Here is a 22,104-nt window from a genome sequence, read left to right as displayed (position 1 = left end):
TATTATTATTATTATTATTTAGAACGCAGGGAGCTGCCTTCCTCCAAATTGGCCCATTGGCCCATCTTGCTCAGTGGTGTCCACTCTGACTGGCAGCAGCTCTTCTAGGATTTCAGGTAGGAAGTCTCTCCCAGGCCTATCCTGGAGGTGCCAGGGATTAAACGTGGGACTGTCTGCATGCAAAGCTGAGGCTCTGCTACTGAGCCAGGGCCTTTTCTCCAGACTCAGTAGAAGACATTGTATGTTCATCGGGAAAGGGGACGCAGAAGGTGGCATGTTCAACCCCCAGCATGTTCAAGTGGGACCAAGCAAGAGCCTTGCATGAATCCCTGGACAGCTGCTGCCAGCCAGTGTAGACCAGTGTCTATTCACGCCTGCACTGACATCTCAGTGACCTGGGGGACGGAGGAGGCATTACTGCCTTCTCATAGGTGGACAGGACAGGTGGTGTAACAAACAGGTGGGACTGGACATAGATTCATAGAACTGTAGAGTTGGAAGGGTCCAATGGTTTACAAACATAATCCATTCCAGAGTCTGTTGTTAAACCAAAACTGTTCTTAAACCAAGGCGTGCTTTCTCTAATGAGGCCTCCTGCCACCAGTGCCCTTCCACCATTCGGATTCCATTCTTAGACCGAGGTAAATTTCTCAAACCAAGACACTATTTCCGGTTTTGCAGAGTTTGTAAACCAAATCGTTCTTAAACTGGACTGTTCTTAAACCGAGGTACTACTGTACTCTGGGTGTGGTTTGGCCGAAGCAGAATAGACCAGTATTATGACTTCCCTTAAGGGACGCGGGTGGCGCTCTGGGTAAAACCTCAGCGCCTAGGAATTTGCCGATCGCATGGTAAGCGGTTCGAATCCCCGCGGTGGGGTGAGCTCCCGTCGTTCGGTCCCAGCTGCTGCCCACCTAGCAGTTCGAAAGCACCCTTAAGTGCAAGTAGATAAATAGGTACCGCTTTATAGCGGGAAGGTAAACGGCGTTTCTGTGTGCAGCTCTGGTGCCGGTTTGCTGGAGTAGCTTCGTCACGCTGGCCACGTGACCCGGAAGTGTCTGTGGACAGCGCTGGCTCCCGGCCTCTAGAGTGAGATGAGCACACAACCCTAGAGTCTGTCAAGACTGGCCCGTACGGGCAGGGGTACCTTTACCTTTACCTTTATGACTTCCCTTGACCTGCATACTAGACTTCTGTTGATGCTGCCTAGAATAGCATTAGCCTTTTTTTGCTGCTGCATCACACTGTTGACTCATGTTAAGCTTGTGGTCCACTAATACCCCTAGATCTTTTTCACATGTACTGCTAGTAAGCCAGAAGCCCCACATTTTATATCCTCCACCAGGGCCAGGGCCTTTTCAGTGATGGCTGCGACCTGGTGGAATGCTCTGTCCCATGAGACTAGGGCCCTTCAGGATTTAACCTCCTTCCATCGGGCCTGTAAGACAGAGCTATTCCGCCTGGCCTTTAATTTGAATTCAGCCTGATCTTTTCTTTCCCTTCCCTTCCCTCCCCCTCCCCTTTTATGAAGTTCATCCGGTCTGAGACCCCACAGCTAATTCTACCCTGACCTCCTCGCTGGCCCAAGCAGGACTAATTCAGCCAGCTAGCCCTGGTGACTATCTAATGCTTATTAGATGGGTTTTCCCCAAATTGATTTCTTTGAATTTTATTGAATTTTGAATTTTATTGTTATTTATGTTTTTATACTGTATTTTATGCTGCTTTTACAATTAAGTGCTTTAAATTTGTTGTTAGCCACCCTGAGTCCGATTTTCCGAACCGGGAAGGGTGGGGTATAAATAAAAAAATATTATTTATTATTATTATCTTATATTTGTGCAGCTGGACATTCCTGCCTTAGTGAAGATCATGGTTTATGACATTCCTGGAGGCAAAGTTGGTGGCACCATAGGCTTCAAGTTGCAAGAAAGGAGATTCCTACTGAACACCAGGAGGTACTTTCTGGTAAGTACTGGTAAGTACTTACTGGTACTTTCTGGTAAGAGCTGTTTGACAGCTAGAGATGGGGCCTGCGCCTTGCACTGTGGGGACTGGTGGGGTGACAAGGCAAGGGAAATTCACCCCATTAGGTCTTTCCACAGGATCCTCTTCCTTGGGCTCTCCTGACCCAGGTAGAGACCTTCCCAGCCCACTGGATCCTTCTCAATGGTCATCTGTTGGCCACTTGTCTCCTCTGTCCTGTCCTGGCCTGGCCAGCTCCTGCTCCACTCAGAGCCTGTGACATCAGGCTGCTATTCATATCCAGTGTTCTAAACAAAGAACAGAATGAGCATTCTGAAGCCAGCCCCTAAAAAAGCACTGCATTCTTTGACTTGTACGACTCATGCAAGCTTTGCAAATTAAAGTTGCAGTTCAAGCACAATTGCGTCTTCTTTAGCCTGTCTCTTTTCTTCTGTTGCCGATCACAGAGCTGCAAAAAACCTGAAATGAAACACGGGCTCCTGCAAATCGTTTAGTTGAAACCACATGTCCCAACTGCCTCTGTTAACAGGGGTTTGTTCCAATTTTCTTTTACCTAACATAGGTAGTTGTGCCTGTTTGGTCCCCATTGGGGAAAGAGCGGATGGGTACCTTCTTCAAACTGCATCAACGTGAGTTGCAAAAGTCACCACGGAGTTTCCTGCCTGCTCTGTGGTCCCTGGGGTGGAGAACCTTGGAATCACAGAGCTGGAGCTGCCTCAAAGGTTCACCTATCAGGGATGCTGTTACCAGAAACCCTTTGCTCTGGCATCTCTGATAGGTGGCCATTTGGGCTCTGATTACGAAGGAGAGTCCACCACATTCAAGGCACTGAACAGCTTGCACCACCAGGAAGCTCTTCTAGATTTAAGTCTAAATTGGCATGGCTAAACTGTGGCCCTCCAGATGTGCTTGGATTTCAACTTCCATCAGCCCCAGCGAAACTGGCCACTGTTTGGAGGTGATAGGAGCTGGAGTTCAGCCGAAACTCTGGAGCCATCCTTCCTCACTCCAGCCCTTGTGAGCTCAACTCCACCACGTCTGGCCTAAGGATGGGGTGTGTGTTATTCAATTCAATTCAATTTCAATTTATTTCACATCCTCATTTTTCCAGCCTTATGTTCGGTTCTCCCCCTTTCTGTCCAATTTCTCTCTGTGTTGTTGTTGTTGTTTAAAAATGAGGACCTCATGACCTCACTAATATATGCATTCATGCACACTTTCCTTAGTATATGCATTTTTGTAAACATTGTTTTATTGCAGAACTTCTATTGGAGAACTTTTGTAAACATTGTTTGGTTGGAGAACTTCGTTGCAAAATTTGGGGAAGTGAGAACATCAAAGGACAGCTGCGTTTTGGTTTGTGCCTTTAAATGTCAACTGAATGGAATTTCTTCCCCTTAGCTTGGATGCACAGAAGTGTTTTGAAGCAAAAGCAAGAACCACAGGTGAGTCCAAATCCTGGATCTCCCGTGGTGCCACGTCTATTTTTGTTCCCTAGTCTTTCTTTTCTAATAACTGAGCCTGATAGAACCCTAGAATGGTGGAGTTGGAAGGGGCCACGAGGGTCATCTAGTCCAACCCCCTGCAATGCAGGAATCTTTGACCCAACGTGGGGCTGAAGACCACAACCCTGAGGTTAGGAGTCTCATGCTCCACCAACTGAGCTATCCCAGGCCTTATTTGATGCCTCCAAAATAATTAATGGACTGCCATGAAATTAAGAACAATGGTGGAACAAAATTGGGAGGGGAGGGAAAGCACTTAGGAAAAAAGAACAAGAACTGTAATAGTTAATCATTGTCTTTCTTAAAAATAAAATAGTTTTCATATTGACTCTAACCTTCCTTGCTTGAGCATTGTGGTGGATCAATGTTGCTGGAAAACAAACCCCAACACCCCTGGCCATTGGCCATGCAAGCTGGGGCTGATGGAGGTCCAACAACATCTGGAGGGCCACAGGTCCTCCACCTTTGTGCTAGTCATTGCTGTGACTTTGAGACAGTGATCAACAGCGCTGAACCTTCACTTCCTCCCCCTCCCCTCCCCCTTCCCTCCGGATCCTCTGAGAATGAGATCAGTGGCGGAAACATTCAAGTAATGGACTAGGCACAGCAATTTCTGGTAAGCTATTCAGATCTCTCCTGCTATCCTATTGCAAATCAATACGGGCAGCCTTATGCCCACCTCCTCCTGCCTCGTTCCTGCAGCTATTGTAAAACTCCGCAGCACCTCTCTGGCAGAGATGGGCGAATCTGCCGATTCCAGTTTCTCAATTTTTTCCCACCGTTATGTTCAGCTCTCCCCATTTCCACATCAGTTTGTGTTTTTCCAAGAAAACAGAAAGTCCTCATGAAAATCCACTACCATTTCAGTTTGACTCTTTCTCAGCACAGACAGTTTTGTATGCAATTTTAACTAACGTGCAGATTTTTTGAAACTCATAGAATTGTAGTTTGGAGGGACCCCAAGGGTCATCTAGTCGAACCCCCTGTGATGCAGGAATCTCCACTATCTCAAAGCACCCATGACAGACGACAATCCAACCTCTGCTTGAAAACCACCAAAGAAGGAGGGTCCACCAACATTCCACTGTCAAACAGTTCTTCCTGTTTAGTCAGAATCTCTTTGCAACTTGAAGCTGTTGGTTCGAGTCTTACCCTCCAGAGCAGGAGAAAACAAGCTTGCTCTATCCTCTATGCGACAGCCCTTTAGATATTTGAGGATGGCTATTATATCTCCTCTCAGTCTCTTCTTTACCAGACTAAACATAACCCAACTCCCTCAACCGTTCTTCATCAGACTTGGTTTCCAGACCCATCTTGGGTGCCCTCCTCTGTATACGTTCCAGCTTGTCAATATCCTTCTTAAACTGTGGTGCCCAGAACAGGACACAGTATTCCAGGTGTGGTCAGACCAAGGCAGAATGAGCGGTACTTTTATTTCTCTCAGTTGGCCAAATCCGTTGCCCAATTCTGGCGTTTCATTATTGCTTCAGAAACAAAACTGAACGTTTCAGCTGAGTGTTTTGATGATTAGTGTCTAAAGAAACACATCCTCATGATCCCTTTGTGTGAGACGTCCACTTCTTTTTTGTTCATGGCAATGCTAATTAAGGTTCCCATTTTACCTTCCCAGGACTACAGAAAGAATGGGGTGAGGAGAACTGGAAGCATACATTTTCTGCCTAAGTTTAGGCAGGATGGGAGGAGGGCCAGGTTGGGCCTTTCGTATGTCAGGCTCATTCCAAGAAATGACTCATTCCAGTATTGTTAACAGCATTTATCTTCCCACAAGACCTGATACTGGAAATGTGGGGATTACAAAGGACTGGAGAGTTTGGCCCTTTTTCTTTCTGGTTGCTACTCAGGGAACACAATTGTGTTTCGGAAATGACTCACACACAGGAGCAGGATGGGCTTAGAGGCTGACCGCAGCCATCCAGGCCTCTCTATCTGACTCACGGGGGGTGGGGTGGTCCTCCCTAAGCCGCCCTCCCCAGCCATACCATAGAACTGTAGAATTGTAGAACTGGAAGGGATCTTGAGGGTCATTGAGTCCAACCCCCTGCAATCTCAACACACAGTCCCCCGCCCAATTTGAAACCATACTGGACCCTGCTTAGCTTTGCAGATGTGCTAGCAGTTTTCTAGCTGCACCCCTTCTCTACAGACCCTACACCTCACCTTTTGCTTCACTACGATGCATCCTTGCATTCTGATAATGGGTAGAGGACAGAGGGTGTTGTCTGAGTAAATTAGCATATGTGGCTCCACCCACATTTGCTCCTGGTCTTGCCCACCACTGGCATGTGGGCCCGGAAGGATGCCGGAAATGAGGTGTGGCCGTCTGGCTTAAAAAAATGGGTTCCCCACCCCTGATGTAGAATAAGGCTTACAGCCTTGCTTAGCTTTTGAACCTGGGGGGCGGGTCTCCTCAATGGAAGAGGAGGGCAAGCAGGATCTCCTAACTGATCTCTATGCCACCAGGGAGCTGTCTGCCCGTTTCCTGCACCTAAAAGACCATGCACAACTTGCAGAGCAGCAAGGCAAGCAGAAGTAAGTGGGCTGGGGGTAGCACATTTGCTGTAACCATGGGTCACTAATCCAACCCCTATCCTAACAGGTTAATGCATTTGAGGCAGAAGGAAGGCATTAAGTAAGTTCAGTCTGCTTTGTTGGTATGATTGTGTCACTGTAAAACAAATATTTCATTTGGCGGTTCCATAAAAAGAAAATGCAGGTGGGCAAGACTCCTGAAGTAAGGGGAAAACAGAGCGACTTTATTCTGAAGTGTAGTCAAAGTGATACATCTCTTGCCTCTTTTTTTGGGGGGGGGGAGCGAGTCAATTTAAGGTTTTCTAATGAAACTGGAGCAGAGGAGAGCGGATGGTAGAGGGGAAGCATCCACTCCTGTTTTGGCTTAGTCCTCCTATACAATATGTAACAAAGCTCTGATTGAAGGTTACAATTTTGAGCAGTGAGGAGTAAGTGTATGCTTAAGTCTTCCAGGCTTAGTTGTTTTCCTTAATTATCCCCCAATATTCCTTTACCACTAACAAGAGAGCAAATGCCCACTTGTGGCTCAGCCAAAAACTGCTGAAGCAACATCACCCACCTTTCCTTGGGAGGTCTCCTAGGACCCGAAGCTACCTACCGCTGGACAGTAATATATGTCCTCCCTAGGAGCTCTCCTAAGTCCTGAAGTGGCTCACCCTGCCTACTATCTAGAGCAGCAGTTCTAAGTACTGTAGTCAGCAGGTTAAGCCTCTTCAGGACTTCGGAGAGCTCCATTGGAAGTCATACATACACTGTTGTCCAGCAGGTCATAGAGAAGTCAACCATAAATATGTTTCTACCTCAGGAGCACTCCAAGATCATGATTTGCTAATACGGTGCCCATGGGACAGAAGTCTTCTCTGGTGTTTGCCGGGCCCTGCCCCTCTCATCCTTCCCCTATTGAAATCGAGTGAGTTCAATGCACAGGGAGTTTCAAAGTGTAAGGTAGAGGTAAAGGGACCCCTGACCATTAGGTCCAGTCATGACCAACTCTGGGGTTGTGGCGCTCATCTCGCTTTATTGGCCGAGGGAGCCGGCGTACAGCTTCCGGGTCATGGGACCAGCTTGACTTAGCCGCTTCTGGCAAACCAGAGCAGCGCATGGAAACACCGTTTACCTTCCTGCCGGAGTGGTACCTATTTATCTACTTGCACTTTGAGGTCCTTTCGAACTGCTAGGTTGGCAGGAGCAGGGACCGAGCAACGGGAGCTCACCCTGTTGTGGGAATTCGAACCGCCGACCTTCAGATTGGCAAGTCCTAGGCTCTGTGGTTTAACCCACAGCACCACCTACTAAAAGATTGATTCTCTTACAGTTGCAGAACAAATATTATGGGGAACCCGCCATCGTGCCAGTTCCACAGATGGAAGAAGGTTGAGTGGGCATATGTTGCTAAGGTGACCCTGCACATAAACTGGTCCCCAGATTGTTAAAGCTTTATATTCTAACACCTTAAACTTGGCCCAGTAGCAAATGGGCCGCCGGTGCAGATCTTTGAGAACAGGTGTTATATATGCTGATGGGGGCTTCACACCTGTCAGCAACCTGGCTGCAGCATTCTGTGCCAGCTGCACTTTCTGGGTCAAGCGCAAGGAAGAATGACTTAACCCAAAGCCAAGTTAATCTCCTCATTCTCTGTTGGCAACCTTTTGCTTCTGGAATTTCCTTCCGGGTAACACTTCTGAAACTTGAGCAGCAACTGAGGAATCTAAATACTGGATCCACAGCTTCCTTTGTCTCTTCAGAAGAGACTTCTGCAATATGGCTGGATGCGCGATTGCCCGCCCGTCCCCCACCCATGCGCCAAAACCGCTACAAATGAGATCACTTAACACTGATGCACATGGCACAGGGCTGAAATTAATCCTCTTTGAAGAGGAGGAGACACAGGGGGTTTAATGATGGCTTTGTAACACACAATGTACTTTGCCCCTCCCCCACAGTGGCTCCCTCCCACAATCTTGGATCAGGCAAAGGACTGCTGGATTAACAAAATGCTCACACTCATATGTTCCCCTCCCAGGCTTTTGTCTATTGTAACTCAAAACACGGTTTAGTCGTCCGCCCTAACAGAAAGGAACGTCTTAAACTGGATTGCATTGAAATCAAATTTAGCCCAACCATCCTAATTACAATTCCAACTGCGTTTCCTAAAAGACAGACAGAGAGAGAATGTGGTAGAAAAACCTCTCTCTTTCATTCAACATGTATTCCCAGAAGAAAACCAATTAGAGAACTGATTACTAACGTAAGCCACACTTGCACCATACATTTGAAGCACTGTGGTGTCACTTTGATCTGTCATGGCTTCACCCAAATGATTCTAGGAGCAGCAGTTTGATAAGGAGGCTGAGATTTGCTAGGAGACCCCTGTTTTCCTTACAGAGCTACAAAATTCAGAAGAGGGAAGAGGGATTGACTGTTAGATCATTCTGGGAACTGTAGCTCTGGGAGAAGAATAGGGGTTCTCCTAACAACTCCCAGCACCAAACTACAGCTCCCAGAATTCTTTGGGGGAAGTCATGGCTGGTTAAAGTGGTGCCGTAGTGCTTTAGGTATAGGGTGTGAATGTGGCCATACTCTGGCATCCTTGAAATCTTTCCAGGTAGCAGATTACAGAATCTCCCAACACCAATGTTGCCATCTGACTCTTACAGGTCTTTCTCAGAAACTTCTACGAGCAGAAACTTCTGGCTGTGTGTACATACTGATGTTCTTTGTCCAGATGTTGTTGGACTCCAAATTCCATTGCCTCTGACCACTGGCCATGCTGGCTGGTCCGGATGGGAGCTGGAGTCCCTTGGAGGTGGCGTGGAGGGAACGGTCAGATCAGGAAGAGGGATGGGAGGAGTCTGGAGAGTTAGAACCAGATGACCCCAGGGACGGTCCCAGTGGAGTCCAAAAAGCAATGCTGGAGCCCCAAGAAACTTGGGAGTTGGTGGGCACAGTAGCATAGCGTGGGTTGCCAGAGTCTGGGGCCATGCGGAGCAGGATGGGAGGGAGGGAAAGGGACAGAGTACACATGTGCATTCAACTGCCTATCTGCATCACCCAGGAGATTGCAGCCGTAGAGATAAGAAAAGAAGAGTCATTGCATTGTCTGGAGAGGCCACTTCGTGGTTTGCATGGAGAAGTCATTTTCAACGGAGCCCAGTGACAGAAGGAAGCACCTGTATTGAAGCAGCACCAGGTGTTGAAATTTTGTGTCCCCAATTTTTTGGGGGACCCGGGCAACCGCCCCATGCTATGCCACTGGGTGGACAGGAATGCAAGGAGCTTCAGTTCAGGAGAGGGTTCAAGCCTGTTGTCAGGGAAAGACCTTTCCCCTGTGTTACCACCCTAGCCAGTTCCCCCCAGAGCCTCCTCTAATAGTAAGATTTCTCCCTTGGAAGAGACAAGTTGGATGTTGAGTTGGCATTGACTCCCCTTCCTAGGTCCTGGAAATTTCAGCGAGAACATCAACCAACTCAGGGCTTGTACACACTTCTGCTTGCCCCATGCCTAGAAACCACGGGTCTGAGAGGTTCTATATTTGACCCACCACTTTCCCTGGGAAAACCCACTCCTTACCACTGAATCGGAGCACATATCAACTCGCAGAAAACCCGATTTGACGTTTGACCCAATTCAATGGCAAAGTGGAAGTTTTTCTCAGGGGAAAATGGTAGGATAAGTGGAAGTTGTGGATGAGCCTTCGGAGCTGTGCCTTGTCCAGTCCCAAGAGTCCTCTTGCTTGCTGTGTAAACAGACTGTACCTGGCCCGTTCTTCTAAAGGAAGCTGCTGGTTGCATCCACTTCTTAGCTTGCCCCTAAGTCATGCAATTCCCCTGCAGTGCCTTTGAACCTTTGTCTTGCCGATGCACCATAGCGAACAAAGTCTGAACGATTTGGGCAGAAGCAGACATTGGAAATAAATTAATAAATTAAAAAAATGTCCAGTAGTATCTTAGAGACCAACTAAGTTTGTTCTGGGTATAAGCTTTGGTGTGCATGCACACTTCTTCAGATACACTGAAAGAGAAGTCACCAGACCCTTATATATAGTGAGAGGGTGGGGTTTTTCTCAGAAGGGTGGTAGGAGATGGGTGATTGACAATGGGTATGGTAAACTTGTTGACAACTGTTAAAGACTGCAATTAGTCCTACAGGAAAAAGCAAAGGATAGTATGCAGAGGTTGGAATTCAAGATCTCCCTCCAGTGAGAGACAGGACACGTGTAACTTCTGGAAGCCCACAACTCTCACCAGACCCAACCTGCATGGTCTGTGGGGTCAGGGAGCCTCACAAGACTTGGAAGGCCACCGCAACTCACTCAGCTCACCTGTGCAGTGCTTCTGTAAGTGGAGGATCTCCAGGTGCAAATCGTGGAGGAGTTCCATCTGCTCCTTCTTCAAGAAGGCGATGTGTCTTTGCACACTTTGGATATGGTGCTCCAGGGACAGGGTCTCCATCGCAACACAGTTGTCAACCGTCAGAGCCTAGAGGGAATTAGACGTGGATTCATGAGTTGCTCTCACGGCAATAGTGGCTTGCGGGAAGAGGGAGCTGCTTCTCCTCTCCTGCTACCCTCTCTCAAGTGAGTCCTGTAGGCTGATGTACTGAAAGACATTGGCTTTAAACACATCAAGCAATTGATATATTTGAATATATTTGCACGTTCCACCTGTCTGAATAAAAACAAATCAAACAGGCTGCTGTTCTTGCACAGAGCAGAACCACAGAATCGCAGGGTTGGAAGAGGCCACAGGGTCATCTAGTCCAACCCCCTGTGATGCAGGAATCTTTTGCCCAACATGGGTCTCGAACCCACAACCCTGAGATTAACAGTCTCACGCTCTGCCAACTGAAAACTCTGACCTGGGAGACCAAGGTTTGAATCCCAACTCAGCCATGAAGTTCACTGGGTGACCTTGGGCCAGTCACCATCTCTTAGCCTAGCCTACCTCGCAGGATTGCTCTGAGGATGGAATGGGGAGGAGATGAACCACGTGACCACCTTGTGCTCCTTAGAAGTTAAAGGTGGTTTATAAATGCAAAAAATAAAAATAAAACAGCTTTTTTAAAAAATTCCAAATATGGTGTTTAATTAGATACTGAATGAGAAATCAAGATTATTCACAGAATTGTAGGTTAGGTGATTTTCAACACGATTCTGTTGAAGCAAGTCCCATTTTCAGCTGGGCTTACACTCAGATATGCACTCACAGAATTGCAAAGTGGTGTCAAAGCTTATTTATGCAACTCCTTCTTCTAGGCACTTAGCTGAATTTAATACATGGTATCCTATCTGAACCTGCCTTCGAGTTCGACTTCTGAAGGGCTTGCTTACAGACCCACATTTAAGATCCTCGGGATTGGAGGGCGTGAGACACAGGGCTTCTTTGGTGGTGGCTCCATGTTTGTGGAACCCCTTCCCAAGAGAGATACATTTGGCCCCATCAACAAGGGTTTTTTAACAGGCCTTAAAAATCCATCTCTTTTGGTTTCCAGCTGAGATACCGGTCTGAATCTAGAAACAATTTAATGATAGTGTTGCAGGTGTTAAACCATTTCACTGTTTCAGTTAATGTTACACGTGTGCCCTGCTGCCATGTGAAACTTTTAAAACACCTATTTCAAATGACTAGATTTTTATTAGAATATGATTATGTAGTTTTATGTGGTTTTTAAAGTTGTCAGCCACCAGCCTAAAAGATGGCCCAGGAGCACAGAAACACAGAGAGCTAGCTGCCTTAAACAGAGTCAAACTAGCAGTCCATTTAGATCAGTAATGCTGCCACTGACTGACAGCATCTCTCTCCAGGGTTCCAGGCAGGAAGTCTTCCCCAACCTTAGCTGAGGATTGATCTCGAGACCTTTTGCTTTCATACATGGTTTATCTGTATTTCATACATGTTTTTACTGTATTTTTGGTTTTTTTTTACTGTATTTTTGGTTTTTATGGAAGCCGCCCAGAGTGGCTGGGGAGGCGCCAGATGGGCGGGGTATAAATAATAAATTATTATTATTATTATTATTATTATTATTATTATTATTATTATTATTATTATTATTATTATTATTATTATATTATCACTGAGCCTCTGAGCTATTTCAAGATAACAACCAACCAACCAACCTCTGGCAGATATTTCTCTGTCTGTCCGCCTAATGCAAATAAAATAAATCAATGAGGCAGAATAATCTCCCCAGGAAAAGATCCGCACCTGGGAACCTCATAAAGGACACCAATTCATAAGAGAGGGAGCAGTGGAATGTTATATGCCTACTCAAAAGTAAGCCCCGTTGAGTACAATGGGAGTTGGTTACATTTTCTCGAACTGCACCCTTCAGACATTGAGATCTTGCTTTTCCGCTGGTGCTATTAAAAGTGGCTTACTGTTTTTCAAGGAAAGATTTATAAACTAAACAATAAATGAACAAACAATGAGCAAACTCAGGTGCTTTTCCCTTGTGGGTTTCTGTATAACCGCAGACCTAAAATCTGGAAATACAAGAAGGCAATTGCAAAGTAGGTACAAATGCATTAAGGAGCATTGAGACTGTACACCCAAGAGACTACAGTGATGTTCTCTGGGTACTTAACTAATATCAAGGGACGTGCCAAGTAAACATCTCCAGCAAGAATGTTTATTATTAGTATTAGCATTGGAATGGGGAGGTTCTGCTCTTGATCTGCCCAGCTAACCTCCAACCAGTGGAGGCTTGTCCATAAGGGCACCCAAGGGTGCTGCCCACCAGCCTCAGTCTGCCCTCAGCCATCCCCCAACTGCCTGCCTTCTCACATGCAACCAGTCCAGAAGGTGGCCCTGCCTGTCAGCTTTCTGCTCTGTTGCTCCTGCAGAACTCAGCAGGGAGGAGGATGGGGCCCAAACTAGAAGCCGTTTGCTCTGGCTGCCATTGCCTCTGGCACCACCTACTGTTCAGCTCCCTGCCTTCTGCCCTATCAGTCCCAATGGGCACTTGGGAACCAAACCAGGGCTTCTGATTATAATATTTCAACCAGGTTCGTAGGAAAGAAGGGGGCCCTTTCAAGAGAAAAAAGGTGTGTGGGTCAGAGGGAAAGTGATTGTGGAAAAGAGGAAACAAGGTGCATAGGAAGTTGCCATACACTGAGTCAGACCACTGGCCCAGCTAGCCCCATACTGTCTACACTGACTGGCAGTTGACCTCCAGAGTTTCAGACAGGGTTCCCCTTGACCCCCAGTGGGAACCCTACCTGGAGTTGCCAGGAGATTGAACCTGCATCTGTCTGGATGCAAAGCAGATGCTCTTCCATTGATCTACAACCCTTACCATAGGACAGATCTGCAATTCCACAGCTGTACCACAGAAGCACAACATTTGCTCTGGAGATTCATCTTCTCGGGACTTTTGGTTGTTTTAGGATTACACAGGCAGGCTGAGTTGCCTGCCAGAGCAGAGGCGGCTATTGGTGTGCGTGGACCAATGATCTGACTTGGTATATAAAGCAGCTCCCTTATATGGGAAGTGTTTCCAGTTCCTGGGCAATGCAGTTTTCCTTGGTATCTTCCAACTCAAGAGACATCGCTGCTGGTGGCGTTTTTACTAGACAGACAAACTCCAGAGAGGAAGCCTCGGTTTGTGTGTCGCAGCAAAGTCCAGCCGTTGAGTCTAACGAAACTTTTAAAAGGAAGAGGTTGATGGTGGCGTCACTGGCATGTGTGGGGTCACAGCCCACATTGCCAGAGGCAAAGCGTAACCCCTCCTCCTGTGAATACACAGCAGTCTAGAGCACAATCAACCCACTGAGTTCTAAGATACAGGTTGCCCACCCGGAAGTGACCCAACGGGACATAGGAAGCTGAGTGGGATCATCAGCTCAGTGTTGTCTGCAGCCAGTGTGGTGTAGTGGTGAGAGTGTTGGACTAGAAGCTGGGAGACCAGGGTTCAAATCCCCACTCAGCCATGAAACTTCCTGGGTGACCTTGGGTCAGTCACCATCTCCCAGCCTAAGCTCTACCTCTCAGGGTTGTTGTTTGGATAAAGCAGGGAGGAAGAGAGCCATGTATCCCACTTTGAGCTCCTCAGAGAAAAAAGTGGGGTATAAATACAGGCAACAAATAAATAAATTCCCAGACTGGCTTTCCATGGTTTCAGGCAGGAGATATTCCCTGCCCTACCTGGACAGAAGCTGGGGCCGTCTGCACGCACAGCAGATGCTGAACCCCTGACCTATGGCTCTTCCCTGTGGTTATGACCTCTTCTCCAGATGTTTGCCCAACTCATAGAGTTGGAAAGGACCTTGGGAGGTCTTCTAGCTGAACCTCCACCCATCATTGCAGGTCAGAAGAGCAGAAGGACCAGACTGAGTGCTCAAGTGATATGAAGGCAACGCTTTAAGGGGGACGAAGAAGCTGACAGGCAGCGCCACCCCCTGGGCTGAGAGTAAGTAAGGAGGCAGGCAGGTGGGGGCTGGCTGAGGGAAGACACTCAGGTTGGTGGGGCAAAGCCCCCTTTGCCCAAATGGACCAGCTTCCGCTGGGTATTTGACCTCTGAGCCACCGCTTTATCTGCTTTCTTTTTTAAAAAAATAGTTCAAAGACCTTGGGCGCTGACTCTTATTCTTCTTTGCAGCTGGAGAGGCTTACACTCTGGTGTTTGCACTAAGGGAAGCTCAATTGCTGCTCGCTTGTTTCTGCCTAGGGCAACTGCCTTTGAGCATAAGCAGAGTGCATTTTCTGATCCCTCCCACCCACTCCAATCTGGGCTTAAAAAGGCACTTTCCAAGCCTGAGGAGTCCCCACTTCTGCTGCCCCGAATCTCAACACCTCCCTTTGTTGAATTTAGGAACAGAGGAAGTGTCTTATACCGAGCCAAATTATTGGTCCATTCAGCTCAGGATTGCCAACACTGTCTGGCAGCCTCTCTCCATGGTTTCAGGTAGGGGCTGTTCCCAGACCTACCTGGAAATGCCAGGGACTGAACTCTGGATGCTCTTCTGCATGTTCTGAACACTGACCTATATGGCCCCCTTCCCCTGAAATTAACCAGATGTGGATGAGTTGAGTCTGTGCCATGGATTCCTGGCACCAGCAGGGGGTTGGACTAAATGACCTCTGGGGGACCCCTTCCACCTCTCTGATTCTAGGACTGCAAAGCAGCTCGACCCTTTTAAAAAACAACAACCAGCCAATCCACAAACTTCTATTATTTAGCAGGGAGCCAGTGGGATCACCATCTCCAGAAAGCGGCAGCTGCTCTGTATTCAGGTTTCCTAGGAAAATCCTCTCCCTCTCTCTCTCTCTCTCTCTCTCTCTCTCTCTCTCTCCTCCAAAACAGATCTCAATATGCACATCTTTCCCTCTCCGTCTCCCCCGCTTCCCGCCGCCTCGCTTTCCTTACCTGGGCAAAATGAGGAGGCGACAGCAGGAACTGGTGGCCACGACTCGGTGTCATCAATGGAAGGAGATGCCAAGGCAAGGAAGGGCGAACAGGTTGGGTCCTAGTCCCCCCTGGAGGGTTATCCAAACGCTCCCCTCCTCCGTGTCAGCCACAAACACCCGGCGGGTGGCGGGGAGGGGAAGGTATTAAGGAGGGAGGCGGGAGGGAATGGTGGGGGAAGATCCCCTCCCGCCACCCTTGGCGCCCCCTTACTGGGTTTTCTCCTCCTCTTCCTCCTGGATCTCCTTCAAAGCCTCCTGGCGCAGTGGACACACAAGGGCACCCGTCCCAAAGTTGCGGACTCCATGGTGGCTCTCTCGGTTGCTTCTCCCCCGTCTCCCCGGTCCCCGTCCCCGTCCTCCTCCTGCGTCCTCTTGGCAAAGCTGGGGAGGTGATGGAAATGGTGGGCTCCGGAGGTGGTTTGCAGCAGGCCCTGGCAGGTTAGAGGAGAAGCAGAGGCGAGCGAGGGAGCGAGCGAAGGCGTAAACACAGAATAACGTGACCGGAACTGGTGAGATCAGTCTGGGTTGGCTTGTACAGCAGCAGGAGCAGCAGGGAGAGGAGGAGGAGGAGGGAAGAGGAGGATGGCTCCACTTGACAACATCCAGCCGATGAAATCACCTCTCTGTGCCTCCCCCTGGGGACTCGGCCATGGCATTGGAGGCTGCTGATTCAGCACAGAGCCAGGGGAGAGTGGATGGAGACTGGGGCGGTGGTGGCAGAGACCCACCTGGGGAACAGAGGCGGAGACATCTATTTTAAGCCAGAGCCTCCTCCTCTTTTTTCCCCCCTCCTTGCTTTTCCCTGCAGCTCTCTGAGATCCCAGAGCAGGAAGCGGAGCACCCAATCCGCCAATCGAGTACTTAGAGGAAGCTCACAGGCAGGAATTGAAGGTAATAGCCTAAGATCTATATAGATAGCAGGCCTCCAAGTGGCTGACATTCAGAGATATGCTGCTCTTCTACATGGAGGTTCCACCTTCGGCCAGGCAGGCTGTTCTGCACAAAGCAGGGCTACAGCTGTTTATAAATGAGTTACCTGAAATCATAGGAGCCTACTCCTAAGGGCTAAGGTCCCATTGGCCCCCCAATAAAATATTTTGGGGAGCACCCCCAATGTTGATGAACATTGTCGTTCAAATGGTGTGTGCGTGCTGCATCTTGTGATCGATTACGCAGGGTGAGGCTTGCCTGCTCCCCCATATTTTATTCCAAGTTGGCACTGTTTGAAAGTTCCAAGCAAAGGTGACTTGTATTTTGTCACTGGGTCCAAAGATGCAGCCAAACTGAGATGCTTTAAGCTTAGTTCCATAGAATCATGGAATCATAGTGTTGGAAGGGACCCTGAGGATCATCTAGTCCAACCCCCTGCAGCCTTGGCGTTATCAGCACCACGCTCTAACCAACTGAGCTATCCATTTTGCCAAAAAAGTTGGTTTGGCACCGAAGCCTGAAACTAAGAAACAAGATATAATATGTTGGCATTTAAGTGCCCCACTTCTCTTTTAATGTTTACTGGGCACAAGGTGCCCAGAAAGAGTAAGATTTTGAGTTGCACAGAAATGGAGAAAGCTCTGGGACATGAAAGCTTACATCATAAGCAACTATTCTCTCTCTCTCTCTCTCTCTCTCTCTCTCTCTCTCTCTCTCCCTCCCTCCCTCCCTCCCTCCCTCCCTCCCTCCCTAATATACAGCTGTATCTGTAGAAATATAAAAGAGAATTCCAAATGATAGCTTTGTCAATGTTTATATGCAGAAGCCCACCGTGGTGTAGGGCTTAGGCCAGCCTTTGCCAACCTAGCACCCTCCCAATGTCATTGGACTGTAACTCCCACCAGCCCCAGCAAGCATCGCCAGTGGTCAAGGATGATGGGAGTTGTGATCTGACAGCATCTGGTTGGAAGCGAGGATCACATGCATTGCTCTGAGTGTGGTGTGGTGCTTCAAAGGCCAACAGATTTATAGCAGCAGAAGCTTTCACAGGCTAGGCTGTCCACTTAATCAGGCTAGCAGAGTAATCTCACTGGGAAGGAGCTGACCATGGTGCTGAACTCCAGAAAACGCAGTACCCCATCCTTCTCCCCACACTGTCAGACCTTAGCAAAGCATGGTTGCTCATAAACACAACCATTGCTCATTGCTTCCCTCTTCCATATGTAAATTGCATTTAGTAGTCCAAGGTCTAAATCTTGCTTAGAATAAACAGTATTAACTTCTGGACTGGATGGTAACTTTCTTTCTTTCTTTCTTTCTTTCTTTCTTTCTTTCTTTCTTTCTTTCTTTCTCGATCACTCGTAGCCAAGTAAGATTGTCTTCCATAAACACAGTTTTAACAATGAGTCTGTAAGTGACTGTGGAGGCCAATTCTGGATCCACATGTCCTTCCACAGTGGGGACATTGGTTTCTGGGCAGGAGTTGATCATGGTGTAGATTTGCCAAGTGTGCCTCCCTCTTAGCATGTTTCTCCCATGCGTCCTGAGTTCGAGTGTCTTTAAAGCCCACAACACCTTTGGTAAAGGCTGTTCTCCAATTGGAGCACTCGCAGGCAAGTGTTTCCTAATTGTTGGTGTTTATACTAAGTTTTAAAAAGATTTGCCTTGAGAGAGTCTTTAAACCTCTTTGGTTGACCACCAGCATTATGCTTTCCATTTTAAAGTTCGGAATAGAGTAGTTGCTTTGGAAGACGATCATCAGGCACCCGCAAAACATGACCAGTCCAACGAAGTTGATGTTGAAGAATCATTGCTTCGACACTGGTGATCTTTGCTTCTTCCAGTACACTGGTATTAGTTTGCCTGTCTTCCCAAGTGATGTGTAAAATTTTTCAGAGACACTGTTGATGGAATCTTTTGAGGAGTTGGAGATGGTGTTTATAAGTGGTCCATGTTTCACAAGCATACAGTAAGGTTGGTAGTACAATAGCTTTGTAAAGAAGCATTTTGGTTTCTCTGTGAATGTCCCAGTTCTCAAGCACTCTGTACTTCAATTGGGAGAAAGCTGCACTTGCAGAGCTCAGGTGATGCTGGATTTCCACATCAATGTCGGCCCTTGTGGAAAGATAACTGCCCAGGTAGGAGAAGTGATCGACATTTTCCAACATTACACCATTGAGTTGGATTCGTGGAGCTGCAGAGGGGTTATTTTGTACTTGTTTGTGCAGCACTTTGGTTTTTTGGATGTTGAGTGAGTGGATGGTAACTGTGGAGCCCAGCTATCCAGCTACTTTGTGGGTACCACACAGTATATCAAATGCATGCACCAGGTAGGGCTTGGTGTTGGCACAGGCTGGGGTCAAAAATGTAACAGCAGGGATGGTTTTTACTTTATCATTTCCCCCAACTCCACACAAAAAAGGAGGGCTGTAGCCTTGGTAGCAGAGCACCTGCTTTGCTTGCAGAAGGTCCCAGGTTCAGTCCCTGGCAAATCCAGGCAGAGATGTCCTAAGCCCTGCTAATCAGTGTCAACAAAACTGAGCTAGATGGACCAATAATCTGACTAGGTATAAGGCATTTCCTGCGTTCTCATGTTCACATGGGAACAGGCAGTTCTAGAGGACCAGTAGATAAGATGCAGAGATATGGCCAAAGATGTTGCATGCATATGGCCCCATCATAGGGTTGTGTCCAGCTAAGTTCTACTCAGAATAGACCCATTGAAATTAATGGAACCAAGTTAGTCATACTCATGATTTTCAATGGGAAACAACCCAGTATTGGACACAACCCAATGGGTGGCATTCAATGTTAGCCCTACTCAGAGCAGACCCACTTAAGTGAATAGGCATGACTATTAGACATGTCTGCTCTGGTCCTTCTTATAGGTTTCCCACAGGCATCTGGGTGGGCCCTTTGAGAACAGGATGCTGGACTAGGTGGGCCATTGGCCTGATCCAGCAGGCTCTTCTCATTCCTAACTTACGTTCATTAATTTAATTGGGTCTACTCTCAGTTGTTGGCATCCATCTGTCTTGAGAGACAATGGTGTGTGCCTCTGGGGGTAAAGTCAAATCACTGCATTAACAACACTCACCAGGGTGCAAGCCTGGGTAGTGTGTATGGAGGTCCTGGGCCTCCCAGGCGATAAGACTCCCCTCTTGGCCTCACTGATGTGGTCCAAAGGAAACCAGGCCAATACATTTGGCACCAGCTTGGCTGCAGGAGTTGCCAAAAGGAGGCATACAAAGATGTCATCCAACCATCTTAGGGACTCTACTCTGGATTTGTGTAGGGCTTACTCCTTCTAGGGCTTCGATTGTCTTCTAGGGCCAATGTTAGAAACTAGAGAAGAATATTCTGAAAAGTATTAGGCCTTTTTATTTCATTTCAAAGAGTTATCTGAGAAAGCTAACAGATACGGAGGCAATTGCAAATGAAGGTGAAGGATTTGCCTGTCGCTAGTAGTGTGTCAATACAAGTGGAATGTTAATGATCATGCTTTGACTGCCTTCAGTTTGCATTTGGTTGAAAAGAAGGAAAGAACGAAAAGCATCACCAGAAGTCATGTTTATGTGGCATGAAATTTGAACTTCTTCTGGCACAGATTATGAATAGCTGAAGCTCTGTGTTCTTAGGAGGTGTCTCTCAGCTCCTCTTTGTGAAAGCCTCCGAAATTATATTTCAGCAGAGCTAGTCGGACAAGGGACATATGATTTTTTTGAATAATTTATTTCACATAAGCTTCTTATTGACAATGAATAATTCAACCGGCTCTATTTAAAGCTTAAGAGCCATTTCTGCTAGACCCCTATTAAGATAGTATGGCAGGTTAGAAGAAAGAGGTTGTTGCTGGAATATTCTCAACTGCCTGGTGAAGGCTTTAAAATGCCAACTGTTTCTGAAATCGCTTGCGTGGAGAAGCAGAGAAACACATGCACCTTGCTGCTGCAACTTCAGATTTGCCACATTTGTGTGGGTTGTGAAAAGAGCACCTTACATTTCTGAACTCAACATTTAGCTAGAAATGCATGACTAGTTGTGTGAACCCAAACATCTGCGCCTCCATGTGCCTCTGTGGCGATGGATTTATGTTTCTCGAACAGCTCTTTCCTCTGGAGCAGGAGTGGGGAATCTTCAGCCCTTCGGTTGTTGACAGACTCCTAACTCCCATCAGCCCCACCCAGCATGGCCAGTGGTCAGGGATGATGGGAGTTGTAGTCCAGTAACAATTGGAGAGCCCACAGGTTTCCCATCACAGCTGTTTTCTACTACAGTAGTACCTCGGGTTAAGAACTTAATTCGTTCTGGAGGTCTGTTCTTAACTTGAAACTGTTCTTAATATGAGGTACTGCTTTAGCTAATGGGGCCTCCCGCTGCTGCTGTGCCACCGCACAATTTCTGTTCTCATCCTGAAGCAAAGTTCTTAACCTGAGGTACTATTTCTGGGTTAGCGGAGTCTGTAACCTGAAGCGTCTGTAACCCGAAGTACCACTGTATATGTTTTTGGGGAATGTGTATGCACATGGAAGAGCATGCATGAGAAAGCCTAGGCCTGCTTTGGCCACACGCATCACTGGCATAAGGTCTTTGGCACTTTGCTGAACTGCAGCTGCCATGCTTGCCTGCCTTAAATCAATGGATCCCCATGCAATAACCTCAGTGAGCCATCATCATTTCCAGTAAAGACCTCAAAAATGATAAGCCTGTGAGTATGTCTGCAAGATATAGCATCCCGAGTGTATAGATGCATGTGAGCAGGACTGGTAAGAGCTGCCCTTTCAAGATGAACCTGGAAAACATCCACTGTCTTCTGCTTACAGAGAGTCTCTAATCAAAGGTGCATTAGGGAACTTTAGACTCCAGACTTAATGGGCTTACAGCCTCCCTATCTCCAGATGACAGCGTGTATTTATTTAGCTTACAACACAATATAGAAAGCTAGCTACATTTGGGGGTGGGGAGCTGATGGTGGTGGCTTCTCAACTCCTTCTGCAGAGTGGGACCTCTGTCTACTGCCTGGAAGCCCTGCTCCACCAGGGCCACCATCTCTATTGCAGATAAACACCCTCTTTCTCCAGTGCCACAACCCATACGCACAAATCAATATTTAACCATCCAGACTTTGAGGGTGTCTATTCTTAGCTTATTATGTGCCTCGCCTGTTATGCTGCCTGCTCTTTCTGCCTCCAGCCCCTTCACCCCCACCCCTGGCAATGCCCTAGCTACTTCCTTCTTATTCTAGGAAACTATACATTTGTGTGAATGGAAGCGAGTGGTCCTGATCAAAAAGGGGCATCGTTTCTGCAGTGCATAGCCCTTTCGGCTTTCTTCATTGATTTCCTATTGCCTGAAACACACACAGCCCTCGATGCAACAACGAGACAGGGTTGCAGAAAGATCAAGGTCAGATATTCAGGGACAGACGGCTGTCTTCTTAAATGAGGTCATCGCTCCAGGATACAATCAGAGAGAAGAGAGTGGATGGGGTGAGGGTGGGGGAGGGGAGAGAAGAGGGAGGAGGAGCCATTGCATCACAGTCCTGCCACTCCTCCAGCTAAAGGTGAATGAGAAGCTGGCCATTGTCATCTGAGCTGGGGATAATTCCTGCAGCGTTTTGTGTTCTTGTTTCAAAACCTTCCACTTTAGCTGGCAGAACTCATGCCACAGAATCAGGGAAGCCAAAGCTGTGCTAAGTTGCCCATTCAGAGAGATCCCTATCAATA

The 22,104-nt window shown here is 47.5% G+C and overlaps 1 protein-coding gene across 1 annotated transcript in view; it reads right to left on the bottom strand.

Annotated features, from left to right (window-relative positions):
- CCDC92B (coiled-coil domain containing 92B) overlaps window positions 1-16,215 on the bottom strand; it is a 37,196-nt gene extending 20,981 nt beyond the window's left edge. The window contains exons 1-2 of the mRNA XM_083714779.1: window positions 15,408-16,215; window positions 10,363-10,519 (exon numbers count right to left, since the gene is read on the bottom strand). Of these exons, the coding sequence (XP_083570905.1) occupies window positions 10,363-10,519; window positions 15,408-15,461 (211 nt within the window). The 5' untranslated portion in view covers window positions 15,462-16,215. The remainder of the gene's footprint in view (window positions 1-10,362; window positions 10,520-15,407) is intronic.
- Window positions 16,216-22,104: the final 5,889 nt, after the last annotated feature.

The sequence above is a fragment of the Podarcis gaigeae genome (assembly GCF_964106915.1).
Source record: "Podarcis gaigeae genome assembly, chromosome: 15".
NCBI classification, from domain to species: domain Eukaryota; kingdom Metazoa; phylum Chordata; class Lepidosauria; order Squamata; family Lacertidae; genus Podarcis; species Podarcis gaigeae.
The sequence above is the reverse complement of the archived record's forward strand: the minus strand, read 5'-3'. Positions and strand labels throughout refer to the sequence as shown.